This window comes from Pinus tabuliformis, chromosome 2_2 (assembly GCF_031772625.1).
Source record: "Pinus tabuliformis cultivar Carrire ecotype Pingquan chromosome 2_2, CPIR1, whole genome shotgun sequence".
Taxonomy (NCBI): Eukaryota; Viridiplantae; Streptophyta; class Pinopsida; order Pinales; family Pinaceae; genus Pinus; species Pinus tabuliformis.
This window is the reverse complement of record NC_142300.1, coordinates 576,521,646-576,543,625: the sequence shown is the minus strand read 5'-3', so window position 1 is coordinate 576,543,625 and position 21,980 is coordinate 576,521,646. Positions and strand designations below refer to the sequence as shown.

General features: G+C 40.4%; 1 protein-coding gene across 1 annotated transcript in view; it reads right to left on the bottom strand.

Annotated features, from left to right (window-relative positions):
• Nucleotides 1-4,000: 4,000 nt before the first annotated feature.
• LOC149193980 (replication factor C subunit 2-like) overlaps nt 4,001-21,980 on the bottom strand; it is a 231,982-nt gene continuing 214,002 nt past the window's right edge. The window contains exons 12-13 of the mRNA XM_089407118.1: nt 4,589-4,672; nt 4,001-4,404 (exon numbers count right to left, since the gene is read on the bottom strand). Of these exons, the coding sequence (XP_089263244.1) occupies nt 4,306-4,404; nt 4,589-4,672 (183 nt within the window). The 3' untranslated portion in view covers nt 4,001-4,305. The remainder of the gene's footprint in view (nt 4,405-4,588; nt 4,673-21,980) is intronic.

The window sequence follows — 21,980 nt, the reverse complement described above, 5'->3', positions numbered from 1 at the left end:
GAACCCAGAAACCGTTTGGTGAAATTCCACGCAAATTGTATTTTATTAAAATAATTAATATTTTTAATGGAGTTCCTAATTCTAAACTTAGGGAAATTAAAATATTAATGGGTATTAATCAAAATATGGGTGAAAATGATCTAGAAGGCAGATTACGTCATGTTTTAATCTTAGATGTTGATTAGAGACTTAATCTCGATCGTTGAAGACTCAACAAGGAAAGTATAAAATAGAGACTTGGGGTTCATTTGAAAAGACACAGAGATATTGAGGAAATCGTTTTTCGAAGGTGAGAAGTTCTCAGGACGAAAATCGATTGGGTAGATCTTGTCGCTGAAGAGAAGAGAGAATCCGAGAGGACTTTCCGGAAAATACAGAACAAAGGCGAAGAGAGCTTGCAGAGAGGCAATGCAGTGGTTGAGAGAGCTGACACTGGGTCAGTCTGGGCCCACACAGTCCTAACGCAGAGCCAAAAGGGCCAACACAGGGAAGAAAAGTTGCCTGTCACACAGAATCCAGAACTATCGAAACAATTGGAACTACCAAAATTGTCAGGAACTGTCAGGACAACCGAGAGAGCATAGGGGAGAGAAGGTGATGCAGGGTTGACGCGGAGCTAGCACAGAAATAGCCAAGGTTAGCCAGTGTTGTGCCAAATCAACCAGAATTCTGCTGGGTCAAACGAGGTAAAACTCACTCAGATTTTCACCAGTATTTTCTCTGTAAAGAATTGCTAGTTGAACATCCTAGATTGTATTCAAATATTTACTGCCAATAATAAGAATCCTCAGATCTGCTACGTCGGTTTTCCAACATTAGGTTTTTCCAAAGACGATTGTCCAAAAACTAGTGTTAATGTAATTGTTCATATGTTGATGCTTCTCTTGCCATTTAATTTTCAGTTCTAGTTTGTGAAATCTGCGACTGAATTTATTTTGGTATTCACTGAAGTATTGGTTAATAACTTATCATAAATAAGTAAGAGAAATAAATCAATTATTGCAGTAAATTTTCACACTAGATTGGATGTCTATCTTTTAAGGATTAGATTCGTAAAGAGTTCTACAGACCCAAATCTCTACATCAAAGTAGTAAAGAATGAACAAGTTATTATTCTATTATATGTGGATGATTTACTCCTTACAAGTGTGGAGCATAGAATTCACGAGTGTAAGAAAATGTTGGCAAAAAAATTGAAATGAAAGATCTAGGACTCATGCATTATTATTTGGGCTTGGAAGTTTGGCAGAAACCCAAAGAAATCTTTGTCAAGGAAAGTATATCATCAAGATTCTACAAGAGTTCGGTATGATGGATTACAAACCCATGACAACTCCAATCATCACCAATTTGAAGAAATTGAGAAGTTCAAATTCTAGTCTTGTTGATCCCACATGTTATCGTCAGTCGATTGGCTCATTGATGTATTTAGTGAATACTAGACTCGCTATATGTTATGTTGTAAATATGTTAAATCAATTTCAAATGGAGCCAAATCATGATCATTAGATAGCTAACAAACATATCTTGAGGTACTTATGTGGGACTATTCATCACTATCTAAAGTAAGATGGAAAGGAAATCAAATTAACAGGTTTTACAGATTCAAATTCGTGTGGCAGTGAGAAGGATGGAAGAAGCACTAGTGGCTATTTTAGTCTGGGATCCGCTATGATTTCTTGGATGAGTCGTAAACAAGATTCGGTTGCTTTAGGTAGTGTCGAGGTTGAATATGTTACTGCTTGTGAAGTTGGAAAAGCAGTTTGGTTAAGGAAAATTTTCTCAGATTTGTATGGAGGACCCTTGGATCCCACGGTTATAAATTCTGATAATCAAAGCAGCAACAAGATATCTGAAGACCCCATGTTCCATTCCAAAACTAAGCTTATTAACAATAAGTATCATTATATCAGAAGTCTAGCACAAGATGGGGTCGTGAAGCTACAATAAGTGGCAACATGTGAACATGTAGTTGATGCATTGACGAAATCTCTTCCGAACAAAAAGTTCGTTTATTTTAGTAACATGCTCAGACTGGTGGAAATCTCTGATTTAGTAGAGGGAAAAATGAAGTACCGAGAAACTCCCTATATGATGGTACTTGGGAGGACATTGTGGCCTAGTTAATATTGAGATCTCAGTTAATGTCTAGATCCCAGAGGGAGGGTATTGTGTGGAGCTTTGGTTTCTGTTAATACCCAAATCCCTGTAAGGGTTGGTGTCAGGGCATGAAGGGCTAGATGGTATCCTATTGGATGGATACCAGAGTAGTGGCTTGATGGTACCTATAGTGGAAAACGCCTCGATGACACCTTAGTCCCTGTTGGAAGGATACCTTGGCAGTAAGGGTATTCGTGGCATTGCATATGTTGTAACTCTTGTGTGAAGATGTCAATTTGAATACATCCTTGTACCTATTTAAATTATGAATACCTCCCTAGTTCAAAGGAAGTGTTGAAAAATGTAACTATGGTCGGTCTTCATAAATGCTATTGTAATTTGTCATTATGTATTTATTGTAAAATTGAAAAAGAAGGAAAACAAATTTATTTTGAAGCATAGGGTTTCAAACCCCTTTTATTTATTTAATAGGTCAAAGCCTCCATGTAGGCTTCTAGGGTTTCTTTTTAGTCACAATTGTCATATTTATTAGACCCTTCTTGGGCTTTTATATCATGTAAAGAATATTATTTTTGAGTCAAAATAGTCATTTGTCATCTCCTCACCATGTTGGCCTTGCCATGAAGAAGTCAGCCCAAAATGGGGCAATTCAACCCTATGGAAGCAATATAAATAGAAGAGGAGCTCAACCTATTTGGCATTCGTTCATTCCACAAGTTTAATTTGTGATTCAAGATCAAGAAAAGGAGAGTGAAGTCAAGAAGGAAGAACAAAACAAAAAAAGTCTAAATCGATATTTCGGGCATCTCTCTCACACATGCAAGTTTTTCTAGGGTTTTCGAGCAAATTGCAGGGGCCGAAATTTCAACAATAACTACGGGTCCAAAATTCTAAGTTGCAAAGGGGCAAAATTCCAAATTGATGCAGTTTTGAAGGGGTTGACCATGTTGACTAGAGCAAGTTTTGTTTACTTTAAAGCAGGATTAACTTGGTGATTGAAGTCTTGTTTAGATCCAAAGGTCTTGGATTGTCTTACTTTGAATTGATTCTATTATTGAAGAAAAGTTGATTGGGTTTTCCCGTTGTAAAGGGGTTTTTCCCTAGATGAGTGCCTACATCTTGTGTCCCTTGTTCTTGTGATCTTCATATATAATTGATTTGGTAATTGCTTGATGAAAGATAGCATAATCAAGAAACAAAGAAACCAAGACATATCACAAGTAATTATCAAGAAATAGAGGAATAAAACCCTAATACCTACACGCATTGATTTCTCAACAAAATCAACAACCACTTGGTATTTGCTTGTGGATGATAGGTAGTCGACTTCCTTTTATGAACTTTGTATAAATGAAACTTTATATGATCTTACACAAAGATATATTCTGCTAGCTATATAATGATATCAAACAAAAACATTATGTTGCCTTCGGTTGGCCATAGAGACCCCATATGCTGAATTGTTAAAGATACTATTACAAGTAGCCACACCAAGAACAATTGATACATATACCTTTTTGATTGACAAATCTACTTAATTTTACTTGGTTTAACAACACCGCTTCTAGAAAGGCAGCATAAGAAGAGAAAAGAAAGGAGCCTTTACAACCATAAGAACAGGTGCAGATAATTTAAAAGGTCACCTGACTAAATTTTTGCAGTATAAGTACAGAGGTTTCACTTTTCAACGTGAACGATGATCAGAAACCTGAAATACTTTATACCTATTTTTCTCTGTACTTATGTGCACAACAGAAAGTTGATGATTATTGGCAACCTATCTATTAATCTTGATAGGTTTGTATGAGTTACGATATTTCTTCAATGCAAATAAAATTGGCTTTCCAATAGACAATAACCTGAAGATGGCAATCCAGAGAAAAGTGCAAAATAATGGACACTGGAAATTATGAAAATTAGAATACAGCCTCCTGTTATGTGCATTTAAAAACATTATGGCACTAGTCACTAACTTTAACTGAAACATCAAGCTCTATACAGTTATCTGGTTAATGTTTGAATACGTTTGAAGAAAATATTCTTGAAACATGGTATGAAGGCATGCATCATACTGCTTGCTGCATCCAGTACCTGCAAGTATTCATCACTCTATCCACTTGTCACCATGAATTGTTAGCAGAGAACAAACTCATTAGTCAGCTATTAAGTCAAGTGAATTTCAGATCAGTAACAACATTCTTGGGTCATATTACACAAAGAACGCATTGCATTGCTGGCTACATCAAGCAGCTGCAAGTATTCATCAGCTCCGTCAATAAGGCACTGCAATTCAACACTATGGATTTAAAATCTGTTTGATGTACTTTCAAAACTTGAGTAGCACACCTTTTAAAACTTGCTTGACATACTTAAACAACAAACAATGTACTGCAAAATAGAGAACAAAAAAAAAAAAAAAAACTTGATTTCTTTCAAATTGAAAGCTGAAGTCTTTATTGAAATTAACCTTATCAGCCTCGGCTAATCTCTGGCTTATTCGAGCCTTTGTCTCATCAGAAATATCTGTAGCTTCAACTACCATGTCGTACAACTGGAAATGCCACAAATAGTTTTAGTGCACAATTTTAATTGACATTTTCAAGATGTCCCGACTCCCAACTTGATGTAACTGCAGAAAGTCACAAAACATATTCTACACAAACAATCAAAGTACAGGATAGATTTCCATAAAATATACAAGGAATTTTGACGGGAAAATATATTTTTTGGCCACAACTTTTATGTGAAATTTTTCTATACTTTAACAGACTAGCTGAATGACTAATTCCCTGTCTTTCATCCAAATACTGGAAGTTGAAAGCATTATTTCTCAATAATCTTGTGAGAAATGGAAGGAACACAAAGAAGATTTGATGATTTATTTAAATATTTATGAATCATTGACAATAGAAATGATTGAATATGCAGAAGCTGTTTGAGTGTGTGTTGTCATTAATGTCAATGGAAGTATTGATCAGGTCGGAAGGTCAAGCAGGACTGCAATGTTCAAAGTGTCAGAATAAGTTCACAAGCTCAGGTGGAGCCAAACGAGGAACACGCCGCACCAAAGATCGAGCAGGGTCACATAGTAGGAAGCCGAGCAGAAAGCTCGAAATGCAGTTCAAGCAGCAAAAGGTCGTGCAGGCCGATTGAACGAAGTCCAGGAAGTTGCCACATTCCATAAGTACAATTAAGCACTTTTCCGCAAAACCTGTTTAGTGTTGATTAAGTATACCGAGCACAACATCAACGGCCCAGATCTATATCAAGAATGAAGATTAATGGTCCAGAATTATATCAAGCTCACAACATGAGAGAAGTTTAAACTGTTTCTATCAAGGTTACTTGGGAGTGGGAGTGGAAGCGACATTCTCAGAAGCCCCGGGTTTGGGAGCGATTCAGGGAGCAAATTTTTAAAATATATATATATATATATATATATATATATCTGTGTGTGTGTGTGTGTGTGTGTGAACAAAAGCATATAAAATGATGAATTAGATATAAAAAAACATAAAAAAAACATAGATTGAACCATATAACAACAATCATCTAGAAGTTATAATCTTCATCAACCATGTCCACAAGTTAGTAATATACAACATATTGAGTCTCATGATTCATCAATCTTAAAGTTTCAAGCTTTCAAAATTCAACATATAACATTTATCATAATTGATCACCAAAGTTGTACTTGTAAGCTAAGTGTAACCATTACAACAAAGAATATCTAACACGAAATGAAACAACATTCAACTTTCACTAGGCATCATATTCATAATTCACTACCAATGAGTTATAATTGCCAACTTCAAACTTAAATTGTCATATATTGTTTACAAAAAATATCATAATAAATATGAAAGAGTCAACAGTTACTAAAACAAATAGACTAGAAAAGACAAGTAAATCTATTATCTACATCTTTCTCTTGCCACGAGAAATGTCTAATTTCTGCGCAGGTCATGGTGGTCTTCTAGGAGTCTCTTCCCGCACAATCACACGACCAGAACCAGAAGGCACATGCCCTCCACGTCAGGATGTAGATGCAGGCGTCGGCAGCAAAGGAAAAGACGTTGGAACTCGAACACTAACATTGCTACTAGATGGTGGGGGTGGCATGGTTGTTGTTGCTTCATCCTCATCTCTCATAAGTTCTACTTCTAATTCTTCAAGATGTATAGTGTCATCCTCCAAATTATCGTCCACTAGGTGGTTGTCCCAAATATTATATGTTGGATCCTCATAAGCCTGATCACAATAATGACTCAACAACCTAAAGTTGCCGTGCACATAAACCAAGCTTTCTGCCCGGTTTTCATTGAGTCTATTTCTTCTCACATTATGTATGAAGTTGTAGGTGCTCCAACACCTCTCTGTAGAAAAAGTATTAACAGCCTATGAGAAAACTTTTTTTTCCCAATTTTGGCGAAAGTCCCATGCCGCCATATGCTTCCCACCATGTGAGAGCATCAAATTTGTCTCTATCTTCCATTGCATGCAAAGAACCAAACAAACCAGTGCAACTAAAGTATCTGCCTAATTCAAGAAGCAGATTAGCACACTCCTCCTTGTCAGGTACCAACTAGTCTAATGCTTCCATATATCCTTTAGATACCTCTAGATCTGTATAGGGTTTGATCCTAACCCCACCCCCAGGTGCAGGTTGGCCCAACCAAGATGGAAAGTAGTATTTTGGCATAAGGATATACGCCAAGGCATGTAGTGGAACATTAAGTTTATTCCACCGTGTACACATACAATTATGGATCATCTTCCTGAACAATATCTTTTATTTGCCCCAACATGGTATCCATCTACTCATACACCTCCCCAATCATTGGTTTATCTATATCTGCAAAACAAATCATGCTATAAATGGGCTTGGTGAATTGCAATACTTGCCTCACACGTGCCCAAAACAGACCATCAAGAGCGGTCTCTTCCATCTGTTCAAAACCTTTCTTGTCAGTTGCATTTGTAGCCCTGTCCTTTAATACCTACCAGTGTGGACTAGATACCATGCTAGCCAATGACTCTCTTACCTTCAAAAGGCACCTGAAGATGAGGTAAAAGCTAGCAAATCTAGTCTTCGCAATATTCAACAGCTCCAATATTGAGTGACTACGGAAAATCCCATGGGTATTTCTATAATTTGTAATAAATTTCATCATTTGTTTGCCCCTCTTGTACAAATCACCAATCCATTTGTATTGTTGGTTTTTATTCTTAATAATATCATGCATCAAAAGGTTCAATGTCTGAACCAAACACCCAAACCAAAATATGTTGGGGTATTTATCCTCAATAATTTCTCCCGCTGCCTTACAATTAGCAGCATTATCAGTGATGACTTAGATGACATTGTATGGCCCAATACGTTCAATTTTTTCAAGTAATGGTTCTGCAATGTTGATACCGGTCTTGAACTTCCCTGAGTAATCATATGTTGAAAGAAAGATGGCAACACTAACAAACATAGCAAGAACACTTATCAATGGCTTGCCTTTTACATTTGTCCATCCATCAAATACAATGGACACCCCATGCTCAGTCCAAGAATTTGTCATTCTACTCAAAGAATGTGATATTTTTTCTTTTTCATGATCAAGTCCAACGGTTCTAGCCTTGTCATACCCAGGTCTCTCGTATCCTTCAGGGGCATCATTTATTGTAGAAACCATTTCATGCCAAAAAGGTGAGCGAAGAACATTGAATGGTATCACACATGCATAGAGAAACCAGTAAATTTATTAATCCACACCATTCCTACACCCTTCATCAAGGAAATTTCATATGGTTCTATGTCTTAAAGAGATGTTTGTTTCTATGCCTCCATATCCACTGCCATGGGAGGAAGTTCTTCATGCATGTTGATGTGATTCTGAGCTATCTTCAAAGAAACCCTTTGATTTTTTAGATTTTCTTTGGGCCTCCTCCTCTTCCCTTGTGTATTTGGCTCTATCTGTTGCTGACACACTTACACAAGTTTTGATTCCTATTGGTTTATCTTCATCCCATGGCCTTTTCCCACAAAGGTGCCTTCTGGCACGAGTGTATGAACTTGTGTAAGTTTTGTTGCAATGGGAGCATGTAAATTTAGTGGTTCCACCCCCTTCCCCTCCTTCGAGCCTAGAAACATATTTCCACAATGGGGTTCAGTCTTGTTTAGTTTTTTGGGCCTCATCATGTCCACTCTCTTCCTCCTCACCAACGTAATCCTCCCTAGGGTTTTCATCAAATCCACTATAATCCACTTCTTGATCCTCTTCTTCACCATGATCAACCCTCCTTCCTCTACTCTCCAACACCATAATAACCAAAAAAGGAACTGACAAGAATAAAATGCCAAGCCATATAGCCATGATGTTTGAAGTTTCGAGTCTGCAAAAAAATGGAGGAATGGCAATGGGAAATAGAAAAATAATATATATATATATGGCAATGAGCATAAAAAAACAAAAATGCTAGATTAGAGTGTAGAACCTACCTCTTTGGCCTTCAATCCCAAGCTCCAATCTCCCTTACAAGCTACTCAAGCTCCTCCAAGCTCCTCTCTTGCTCTCTCCAATGGCTGAATAATGGGAGGGGAGAGGGCCTTTTTATCCTTTTCCCCCTCCCCCTTCCCTCCCTTTCCTCCCCCTCTCTGTTGTTAGTCGTCGCCCCTCTCTCGATCGTGCGACCTTTTCCTGCACCGGCAGGAGCGTTTTTTAAGACGGGGAGCAGTCAAGAGCGATCGCTCCCCCTCTTAAAAAATCACTCCCGAAGCGAAGTGTTGAAGAATCTGGGGCAAATTAGGTGTAGTGTGATTCTTTGTTACTTGATAACAATTTGTGGAGCCTTTTTACCTTTTATTGTTAACTTAATCTTCTTCTTCTTATTATTAATGCATGTGTGTGTGCTTCATCAAACTGCTACCAAAACATAAGAACAAGAACAGAAGATGTTGGCTCTCTGCCAGGGCCAAAACCTCTCTTCTCTTGAGAGGAAAACCCTTTAGTGAATTTCTCTTATTGAAGCTTCTATTGATCAATGCCAAACCCTAGACCCTTGACTAGAAGATCCTCCAAGCACAAGTCAAGTCCTTTCAAGATCACTTCCTCTTGCAACACTTCGTCCTCTTCCTTCCAGCACTTTGTCTTCCTCCCTTCGGCACTTCTTCCAGCAACTATAGAGACCTTAGATTGTGTGTTCTAGGATGAACCTTGACCTTTTCTTCCTTCGCTTGAGATGGAGTCTTTCTACCTTAGGATGATGACCTTATAGCCTCCCAACCGAGCCTTCTTTTCTCTTGACAACTATTGCAGACTTAGGGCAGCAGCAATGCAACCCTAATTCTTCGCACATGTGGGGGATTCTCTTCACAAAACTATGTTAGACTTATCTTCCACCCTTCGCTTGCATACCCTTCTTCCACGCTTGAGAGAGAGGCCTTGTAGGCCTAGTTTGCACCCTAAACAATGAGATATGGTGAACTGTAATTTTCTATTGTCATAACCATAGGGACTGCTCTCCTTTCCTCGCACGTGTGGCTGTAACTAGCCCTTTAACACTTTGGTTTTATCCTTCCTTTCTTCACTGCCTTGGAGACCTTCTTCTTGTCTTTTTGGTGCCCTTTTCCTTGCCTTGTACCTTCGCAGATTTCAGAGGAATGCGTTCTCATTTTGAGGGAGTGGACAGCCTCTATATATAGAGGTTTGTCCCTCCTTTTAGGCCGACTTGTAGCTTTGAGGCCGACTTGATTTTCTTGCTGCAATAGGTGCTTTTAATGGTGCCATTGCTTCTTTTGATGGTGTCTATGCTTGGAGGATACTTGACTTTGCTTGGAGGTGTCTTCTTTGACTTTTATACATGAATATACATAATGTAACATACCCTTAAGGTCTTCAACATAATTCTTTTGACTCTTTGACTCACCTATAGCACTTTGACATGTGCTAGACCTACTTCAATGAGCAAGAAACTCATTGACATATTATTTAAAAATAATATTTCTTTTCTTGAATAAATACAAATATCAAAATGACATTTACGAAGACTGAACCTAGTTACATTTCCTTCAACATGAAAGGGGAGCGGTCAAGGAGCGGCCGCTCCCCTAATCGCTCCCTAAAAACCAATGAGCGAAATTTGTTTAAAAGGAGCGTGTTGTTGATTTGGGGTAGCATCGGACGTGCTCTAGCCACGAAATTTGGTGGAGAGGTTGGGGCACATGAGATCGCCAATACCCAGAAAGGGTTTGGACAGATTCTAAATAGGTCAGGTGATATTAAAATAATTAATATTTTTAATGGAGTCCCTAAGTCTAAACTTAGGGAAAATAAAATATTAATGTGTATTAATATGAATGTGTGTTAGAGTGGTCCAAAAGACATGGATCAAGCCAGATCTAATCTTAGCCATTGATTAGGGACTTAATCTCAGCCATTGCGATGTCAATAGGAAAAGTATAAGAGGAGGCTTGAGAGTCACTTGGAGAGCACACCAGATGATCAGTCATACTATTCTCTAGAGCGGGGTTTGCTAAGAGAGATAGAATCAGTGATCAAGAGAGCAGCTGAGGGGCATTGAGTACAAAGAAACAGAGAAAGCAGAGATTGCGTCGGGAGAGCAGCGCAGTAGCCAAGGAGGGTGACGTAGAGCCAGCAATGGCTCACTCAGAGGCAGCCAAGTGCTACGCATAGCACCAGAAGGGCCAGCGCAGCTGACGCAGAGGCTCCCAGAGCTAACTCAGGGCCTCCTAGGGCTAATGCAGGCCAAGAAAGGCTAACGCAAGGCCAGCATGAGACAGAGAGGGGCTGACGCAGTCCAGATTGGGCAGACGCTGGGGTTGCAGAAGCAGTTTTGTGCTAAAGAGCTGCCAGAAGGATTTTTCAAGGTTTCAACCAGGAGATTTCTCTCAAACTGTGAGGTATAGCTGCTAAGTAAATTCTCTGTAGGGTAGGCTAGTTTCGGTATCCAGATTGTAGTCTGATATTCTTAATAAGAAAACCCTCAAATAGTTGCACTATTTTTCCTGCATTGGGTTTTTCTGGGGACATTGGTCCAAAGATAATGGTGTCATGTGGTGTGTTTGTTCTTGTTTCTTTTAGTCGCTGATCTGTAATATGTTGAGCATGCACTGGTGTTTATTTTCAGTATTTACTTTGTAAATAACTTGTTAAAGAAAAATAACAAGTAGGTAGGAATAAATCAGAAAAAGTGCATGAAGGGTTTCTAACTAAGGAAAATTAGAAACTTCAACATGGTATCAGAGCGTGATTGCAGATCACAGGAGGACTAAAAGACATCAGCCAAGCGGAGCAATAGCAGCAAAAAACAGTGGTTCCGAGGTGACAGAAGTTGTTTCTAGCAGCACAAAAGCCAAGGAAGTGTGACGCAGAGCCATCCAGAGTGACGCAAAAGAAGCCGGGAATTGCGCAGAACCTCAGAGAGGCCAGCGTTGCTGGCGCAGAGGGCCAGAGGATTGACACAGACCCATCCAGGGTGACGTAGAGGCAGCGTGAAGCAGAAAGGGGCTGACGCAGTTCACAGAGAGGCAGTTGCTGGGGTCTAGAAGGTTGCAGGAATATTACAAAGTGGAGCTGGTGAGGTACTGTAGTCAGAACAGTACCTGACAGAGCAAGGCCAGAGGAGTTGTTACCGAGGGTTTCTAGCCAAAGAACCTGGATCAGCAGTGCAGTTGCACAAGACAATCAGAGCAGGCGGCATCTCGACAAGCAGCAGAAGGATTTCCAGGAGGGAAATCAGGACTCAGAGGGAGTCCAAAAGAGAACTTCCAGATAGGAAGTACAGACTCAAAGGAGTCGAACAAAGAACTTCCAAGAGGGAAGTAGAGGAGCATCATGGCACTACACGAGGTAAGAGACTAGGATAGACTGAACGGAGCTTCGAACTTCGCAGTATGGAAGGCTAGAATCTTATCAGTGCTTGACAGGAATCATATCAAGAACTTCGCCTTGAAGGTTATAGCTATACCAGTCGACCCTAATTATAATGACAAGTATGAGGAGGCAATGACGAGGGCCAAGTGCATTATCCTTGACGGGATCAAGGATCATGTGGTACGACATATAGCTGAGAAGGAAATGGCAGTTGAGATGTGGGAGGTTCTCAAGAACCTGTACCAGCATACTTTTGTGCAGAGAAGAATGTTGCTCGAGAACCAGATGAGGTCATATGAGATGAAGAACGGTCAAACGATTGACTCCTTCCTCGGAGGACTAAATGAGATCTGAGATCAGTTGACTGCTATAGGAGCGACACCGGATCAGGAGCTTATGGTGAGGACAGCCCTGAATGTTGTCTCAGAAGAGTGGGAAGCGTTTGTCCAGAGCATCCTGGGCAGAGGGACTCTCCTACCTTGGGGCAAGATGTGGGCAGCTCTTTGCCAAGAAGAGATCAGACGACAATCAAAGACAGGTAGCAGCAGCAAAGGGATCAAGGTCAAGCAGGAGGAAGAGGATGTGGCCCTAGCATCTGAGGGAAAGCAGGAGAAGCGGGAGAAGAAAGATCTCTCCAAGGTCAAGTGCTTCCACTGTGGGGAGATGGGTCACTATGTGACCCAATGCCCAAGGAAGAAGAGTAAGGGAGTGTCTTCCGAGACTAAGGCAGCGCCAGCACAGGCAGAGAAAGAAGTTTTGACAGACGATGACTGTGCCATGAGTGCACACACACCACTTGAGCGAAAGTGGGGAGAAATCGAGCTGTAGTCAGGCGGACTACAGGGGATGAGGGGCAGGATCCTTGAAGCACCCAGCCTCTTGGATTAGACCTTGCTATGGGAGCCACGACGAGGAGTAGCAGCACTAGCTGAGTGGGTAGAGACGGATGTGGATGGAGCAGCAGAGAGAGCTACAGTGCAGGAGTCCCAAGACAGCGCAAAGCTAGCAAGCTGCAGCAGTGCGAGAGGCACAGGAGTGTTGCACCAGTGCAGGAAGGCACAGAGAGGTGTGCAACGGTGCGAGATGTAGGGAGTTGTTGCAGCAGTGCAAAGGTCAGAGAGAGGGAGCACTTGTCAGCGGCAGAGGGAGCTTCAGCATTAGTGGGTGTTTCTAGCCCAACAGGGAGGTCAGTTGGGAGATCAGTTACTTACTTCTCAGTAACTGAGTTGTAGTGCAGCAGTGGATAGCACGATGCAACATGATGAGAGGAGGTGCAGTGCAGAAGCAGTCTTGGGAGAAAGGACCAGCAGTAACATAGATGCAAAGGGAGTTGCAATGTAGATGCAGTGCTGGGAGTAAGGACCAGCAGCAGCACGGATGCAGAGGGAGCTGTCGTACAGATGCAGCAGTAGCAGTGGCAGAACCATGTGCAACAGCACAGGAGGCAGCAGTGCAGAGGATGTTGGGCAGGAATGCCTAGCATCAACACAGGTACCAATGTCGGATGGTCAGAGTAATACTCAATGAGGAGTATTCCTAGAGCGCAGTCCTCGCTAAGAGGGAGTTTTGATGTGGGATAGCATCGGATGTGCTCTAGCCATGAAATTTGGTGGAGAGGTTGGGGCACATGAGATCTCCAATACCCAAAAAGGGTTTGGGCAGATTCTAAACAGCTCAGGAGATATTAAAATAATTAATATTTTTAATGGACTCCCTAAGTCTAAACTTAGGGAAAATAAAATATTAATATGAATCTGTGTTAGAGTGGTCCAAAAAACATGGATCAAACCAGATCTAATCTTAGTCATTGATTAGGGACTTAATCTCGGCCTTTGGAATGTCAACAGGAAAAGTATAAGAAGAGGCTTGAGAATCACTTAGAGAGCACACCAGATGATCAGTCATTCTATTCTCTAGAGCAGCGTTTGCTAAGAGAGATAGAATCAGTGATCGGGAGAGCAGCTGAGGGGCATTGAGTACAGAGAAACAGAGAAGGCAGAGATTATGTCGGGAGAGCAGCGCAGCAGCCAAGGAGGGTGACGCAGAACGAGCAAGGGCTCACGCAGGGCCACGCAGAGGCAGCCAAGTGTTGCGCAGAGCACCAGAGGGGTCAGCGCAGCTAACGCAGAGGCTCCCAGAGCTGACACAGGGCCTCCTGGGGCTGACGCAGGCCAAGAAAGGTTGACGCAGGACCAGCGTGAGACAGAGAGGGGCTGACGCAGGACCAGCGTGAGACAGAGAGGGGCTGGGGTTGCAGCAGCAATTTTGTGCTGAAGAGCTACCGGAAGGATTTTCCGGGGTTTTAGCCAGGAGATTTCTCTCAAACTGTGAGGTATAGCTGCTAAGTAAATTCTCTGTTGGTTAGGCCAGTTTCAACACCCAGATTGTACACTGATATTGCTTAATAAGAAAACCCTTAAATAGTTGCACCGGTTTTCCCGCATTGGGTTTTTCCAAGGACATTGGTCCAAAAATAATGGTGTCATGTGGTGTGTTTGTTCGTGTTTCTTTTAGTTGTTGATCTGTAATATGTTGAGCATGCACTGGTGTTTATTTTCAGTATTTACTTTGTAAATAACTTGTTAAAGAAAAATAACAAGTAGGTAGGAATAAATCAGAAAAAGTGCATGAAGGGTTTCTAACTAGGGAAAATTAGAAACTTCAACACGCGCACCTGAGTAGCCCCTGAGCGGAGCGCGAATTGGGAGCGGATTCGTCGAGGGGTGCTCCCCTGCAACCCTAGTTTCTATGCATGTGATGGATCCAATGGCTGTGGATGTCTCAATCCCACAACCCAGATTATTATTGAGCTCACAACATGCGCGGAGGTTACGAACAATCATGCATGTGAAGGATCCAATAGTTGAGATTGTCTAGATCCAACGGTTCAGATCCACATCAATCTCACACAAATGCACAGGAATTAATGCAAGGAAAGCACCCAATCCAGTGTGACGTGGATGATAGGTGGCAAAGACAATAATGTAGCAGCAGAGTGGATGCAATGTGTCAAGTGTTTCTTGTTGATTTTCTAGTGCTAAATAGACAAACACAATTTCCTGCAACTAATAATTACTTCCAATGATATATAATATTACTTTAGTACACTCTGGAACATCATTAGGTGATTATACTCCGAAAATTCAACAATTCAGATTAATACCCATTAATTATTTTAATTGCCTTAGTTTAGACTGATGGTCCCATTAAAAACAATTAATTATTTTAATAAAATTGTCTCTGGGTGGAATTTCCCAAAACGATATATGGGTATTAGAGAATGCATGTGTCTAAGCCTCCCTGCAAATTTTGAGACTTAGAGCACATCTAATGCTACCAGAAATCAACAAAGAAGAACCTGGTTGGGTTTTCCCCCCTGTGGGGTTTTACACTGGTCTCTAACCTAAACCCTGGTGTCCCTATTGTGCATGTTTTTCTTCTATTATTCCTTACTGTTTCGTTGCATTATTGATGTTTATTGTTCTCTCTACATAATTGCTAATGATTATATGATGTTATGGGGTGAATGTTGTGTAAAAATGATGAAAAAGTTTAAAATTGCAATTATCTACAACAGAGAACAATCTAGCCCTAAAAATTAACATGGAATCAGAGTTGCGCTGAAGAAAAGTCATTGAGATCACCCCCGTGAAGACATTGATGATGAAGTTCATGATCAAAGCAGAGTGAAAGCGATGAAGTGGAGACCTAAAAGAATACTAGGGATTGACAGAAACCCTAGCAAACCTTTGTTTTTGCAAATAGAAGTTAGGGTTTGAGAGAGAGCCTAAGAGTGGCCTTGATAAGGAAAAGGCCTGGTATAATTCAGAATTGTTAATGATATGATATGATCTGTGAGAAGCCATTCAGTTATTCAAGTACTTGTAATAGATTCAGAGGAACCCTAGATGGACTTATCTCTTACCTAATAAGAGATGATATGATAGATAACCAATGATCATCTTGTACATGTTGGAAATATTGAGAGGGGGATGAATCAATATTTCTTATCAATTAGTATATTTTTAATTTCATAGAGCATTAATTGTTATTAACATCAGATAAACATAAACATTCATCAACACCACTCAACAATGCATAACAATAAAGATAGTAGATATAGAAAATTTTAGGTGGAAACCCCTCTAGGACAAAAACCATCGAACACTTCTTAATATTTGCCTTCAAAAAGATATACATCACATTTTCAGCTCCAACTAAAGGAAGCTCCATCCTGTAGGGAACTCCTACGTCGTGTTTACCAGCTACAACGAGAAGGATGCTCCAACGCTCCATATTTCAAGCTCCAACCTGACGGATGTTCCAACACCATGTTTGCCAGTTGCTACCAGACGGACAGTCCAACGCCATGTGTAGGCTACAATTTGCCCTAGTACCACTCTGCCACCCTAAGTTGTTCTCAGGCTCCAACCTGAAGGAGCCTCCACTCTCCTGCCTCGCACCACCCTGCCACCCTAAGTTGTTCTCAGGCTCCAACTTGAAGGGGCCTCCACTCTCCTGCCTCGCACCACCCTGCCACCCTGATCAGCTAGCAGACCACATTTCACAATTTTTGGACCGGATCCACCTGTGCTCTAAATCAACACAAAGAAACTGCAATACAAGAGAATTGCAGCACAAACTTTGTCAATCAAACCTGCCTCTGCTCATCAAACTCTAGCTGTCAACATCAACCACTTATATCTCTATCCAAACTGCACGTCAAACCGTAGCTTCACAACTGTAACCAACGTTGCTCGTCATATAGATAAATCTGTTAATAACTCTAGCAGAAGTATGTCCAATCATTAACACAATAACCTACATCGTATATGCTCTGGGATCACAATCCTGTAATATAGCCACTGTTAACACGGTTGATTTGTGCCCACAAGCACAATCCTAGATGCCACCAATCCAATCTATGTCCAACTATAAGTTGTATCCTTGATGATACTTGGGATCATAGGATGCTGCAATCAACACACTACCTGCTCATACCAACGTCATCAAATTCTCACTTTCTGCCATAGACTTATTATGAAATCTACCAAAATATAGTAGTGGATGACTTATCATACTTCAGCACAAAATACTCATGCTCACAAAGATATCTTTGCAACCAAGGCTTGATATGAATAGGTCTGCCCAACTTACAACTTTGAAACCCTTACTGCCGGTTTACTTCAGATGTACAATAGTACCTTAGATAACGAAACCTTTAAACAATTGATCTTATAGCCAGACTTGCAACGAAAACCCATGTGACACTGCTATAGTATTCAACGGTGTGCCTTCTTCAATTGATCAATGCACAGTGAGCTGAAATTCTTATTTAATAATGACATGAACAACCACAATGGAACAACCAATATATATGAACTGCTGAAGGTGAATCAACTATAGAAATCCTTGATACATACTGCTGCAACTGATATCTCAGTGAGGCCTAATACAAAGAACTTCTTACTGCTTGTAATGAATGTCAAGAATGATAGGCCTTTGTCCTTGCTGCAAGTATTAATGAACCAAAGACAAGACAAGCTGCAATTTATTGTCAAGCAAATATCTAACTGTGAATACCCTTCCTTTTCAGTGTTCCTTACTACTAGAATTCAACTCACCAGAGTATGTTTCTTTAAACAGTTCTTAAGGCTTGTTTACATTAAATTTGTGATATAATGAGCATAACTTTGCAACTATGTAGATCCTCAAACTCTCTCTAAGCTGCAAAACCACCCTTGCTTACAAATGAAAGAGAAGTTCAACAAGAGTCCTTGCAAAATCCTTATTTCATTTTAAATCCAGGCTTGTTTAATATTACCAAATGTTAATGTCACTGCCTGTAGGTGCCAACTGAGTGGCTAGCTTGGCTTGATTAGTTTTGCAGGACATACGAGTATATGTATAGAAATGCCTCTAGCAGATAAACAAATAGCCCAATGTTTTGTGTTTTTTGGAATATCCACTTCAGGCACCCTTTTGTCCTCTTCGAATGAATTGGAACAAGTGTATATATATATATATATATATATATATATATATATATATATATATATTCAGAAACACGTCACTGTATGCATGAGATTAGGCCACTCGTTTTCACAATCATTCACTGTTTGATTCCAAGCACTGGTGTCTGCACACATGGCAATTCCTTAAGTTTGTATGATGCCCTAACGCAAATCTTACATGTAGCAGTAGAAGAAAGTTCAGAAGGGACCACAATCATTTTAAAACTTCAAGCCTATTGCATCTATGCTTCAGTGATTATAATAGCTCCAATTTGAGGGCCTAATGTAACCCAGAATTTTGCCCTTCCTAATTCACTGTGAGCAAGAGCCCTTCATAACCACAAAAGTTCGGACCGGGTATTCGCAGAACTAAAGATTTCAGAATAGGCCGCAAACCTTCCAAGGCTTGGATGACAAACCTGTATAAACAAGATGTCTCACTGAACTATTACAGAGATACTCTCTTGCTTAAAACTCTGATGCCCTAGAGGACCGAGACCTTTCTTCTGCAATAGAGAACAACGACTTTTCATCCTCAGTTTTTGGTTCCTTCACTGGTCTTGTATAAACTAGAATAATAAAAACCTCATCTTAAAGCTATAACCAAAACCCTCCTACAAAATCTGATTTTCTTCCGATGTCCAATACTCCACAGGGCCAAAGGGAATTACAGAAAATAGTCACAGAAAATATGCGTTGAGTTTCATACTATAATAGGTGAGAAAATATAACTTTATACAGCCGTTGGAGACGATGGATTAGGGGAGCCAACATGCACCTTTTGGAGGAATATTCACCAATTAAATTTGAATTTTTAAAACGTAAGGCCCAAGAAATGAGGTCATTCCACCTTTTGGAGTTTGGATTTTAAATAATCAAAGAGCCTTTCATGTTTTGATAATTTAAGAATAATCGTTGAGAGAGTTTGACCATAGACCCTTTTGGTAAAAATCCCATCTTCAAGATTTGACCAATGATAGGGTGCCACATCAACATCTTTTTGGGTTTTGACCACAACATGGGTTCTTCATCTTCAAACTGGCATAACTCACAAACTGTTAGGGATTTTGGGGCATGCCACATACCAACGAATCAGCTTGACGAGGAGCTTCAAATGATCATGTTCTTGAGCCAAAACAAACTGATTTTCGTCCTCACAAAAGTCAAACAAGTGCGGGGCTACTCAGGTTTCCGTCCATCATTCGATTAGAGATTCCAACTGATGCAATCTAGACAAATATTAAGAGTGTTCATTAACGGATGTTTGCATCAATGACAACACCATTCAACAGTACATTGATTACTTGGGCTTGGTAGAATGGATCAAGGCTGATCTTATATGATTTGTCTTTGAGTCTTTGACGAAAGAAGGACTCGTGTCAGAGGGAGCAGCTGTGGAGAAGGTATTACTTCCAGAGGGAGCATTTAGAAAGCCTTGTTTTGACCTCAGAGAGAGTTGACCTCAGGTTTGATGCCAGTGTGAGAGGAAGCACCCAGCTAGGGTGACCTAAAATCATTTTGATGATGGATCATGTGAAGCTGCAAGAATTTCCAGATTTAGTTTGAGAGAGCTGAAGACAGAAAGGATTCATCAAAATGCTGCTTCAGTTTGGGCTCCATTATAATTTCTAGATGAGCACGAAGCAGTCATCTATTGCACTCAGTATGGCAAAGGCCAAGTATATTGCAGCTGAAATGACAAGTTGAGAAGCACTATGACTTCAAAGGTTACTTGCAGAATTATCTGTGAAAATTCCAAAAACCAGAATCCTATTGCAGCAATTGGAAATTATTCTCCTAATTGCTAATTTAATTTAAAATTTTATTCACTATTTTCTACAGCAAATACTAAATAAATCACACTGCAATCTACACAAATAAAAATACGAGAGAATAAACGCTAGAAGAAATGTTAGCACAAACACATAAAATAACAGTTATTTTTGGACAGAAGTCCCCGGAAAAACCCAACTTAGGAAAACTAGTGCAGCAGCTGAGGGTTTTATTATTAAGCAGCAATGAAATAATCTGAGTACAATCTGGATGTCGGATACTGGCAATCCTGCAGAGAGAATACTGGAAAATATCTAGTGAGGAATTTTCATCACCCCACAAGCAAATTCGGGCTCTAACTGCAGCTCCAAGTGAGCCGTCCAAACTGCCTCTACATAGCTATTGCGTCACCCTAGCGCAGTTCTTTATGTGCTCAGTCTGAATCCGCCTCTCCTCAAGCCGTCTAGTCTGTTGTTGTCAAGAAAAATGTCTCTCCTGGCCCCCTGAAACCTCTATCCAGCTTCTGGCACTAAAACTCGGCTTTCCCCAACAGAATCGAAATTGCCTCTAGAGGCTACTGTGTTGCCACAACGTCAGCCTCTTTGTGGCTCTTCTACCTCTCTCCAAATGCACTCACCGGATCTGGAAATCTTCCTTCAGCATCACTGTCACTACCCCTCTCTTACTGCTTCGATCTCTATCTCTCTCTCCAACAATTGATTGTTGCTACTATAGAAATCGATCTGCTCAGAAATCGAACCTCTCAAGTGTGCCCTCCACCACCACATCGACCTCCTCTTATAATCCATTGTTGGAGCACCAACAGCAAAGGTTAGAACTTAATCGATAGCTGAGATCATCTCTGGATCAATCTGTGTGAGTTTCTAGATGATTCTCACATTATCTCAATTAACACTGATTAATTAACCATATTCCCTCAGTTTAGACTTAAGAAAAATTTAAAAAAAAAACAATTAATATTCTAATTGAGACACTTCCAGGCAGAATTTCCAGAAACGATTTCTGGGTTTTGGAGATCTCATGTATTCTAGCCTCTCCACAAAATTTTAAGGCTAAAACACATCCGATGCTACAAAAAGTAACACTCCCTCCTAGTGAGGAATGAGTTCTAGTGCTTTTGAACATCCTATAGCAACACCCTATCTCTGCATCATCTCCTGTCACACCGTTGATGTCTGGCCATACTACTCACCAACTGTTGATTTGGGGTAGCATCGGATGTGCTCTAGCCATGAAAATTGGTGGAGAGGCTAAAGCACATGAGATCTCCAAAACCCAGAAATAGTTTGGAGAAATTCTACCTGGTGAAGGAGATATTAAAATAATTAATATTTTTAATGGGTTCCTAAGTCTAAACTTAGGAAAATAAAAATATTTATGGGTATTAATATAAAACTGGGTTAGAAGGTTCTAAATGACATGGATCAAGCCAAATCTAATCTTAGCCGTTGATTAGAGATGTAATCTCAGTCGTTGAAGACTCAAAAGAAAAAGAATAAGAGGAGGCTTGAAGGTCAATTGGAGATACACCAGAGTGATCAGTCAATTCGACTTTCTAGAGCAGAGTTTGCTAAGAGAAATCGAACCAATGATCAGTATTGCAACGAGGGGCAATGAGTGCAAGGCACAGAGGCAGAGATAGTGCCGGAAGACCAACGCGAAGGCAGAAAGGCGACAGAGAGCCAGAGGAAGCCACACAGAAGCCAACAGTGACTGCGTAGAGGGCCAAAGGGGTTGCGTGTGTGACGCTGAGGCTGCAGAAGTGACGTAGAGGGCCAGAGAGGCTACGCAGAGCCTCAAAGGGTTGACGCAAAGGGTTTCAGGCTGACGCAGATGCCAGGAGGGCTGATAGAGTGCCTCAGAGAGGTGCTAGAGAAGGTTTCATGGAGCAGACTTTCAAAATATCTGCTTCCAAAGAGAGGTATTACTGCAAGATTATTTTCTCTGTCGAGTGAGCCAGTTTGGCACCTAGTGTACTCAAGAAAAGTTGCTTAATAATAAAACCCTCAGAACTGTTGCATCGGTTTTCTCAAGTTGGGTTCTTCGGGGACGATTGTCCAAAAATAACGATGTCCCTTGTGTGTTTGTTTATTTCTTTTAGTTGTTGATCTGTAGATGGTTGAGACTGTATTGTATTTATCTCAGCGTTTATATGGTTAAATAACTT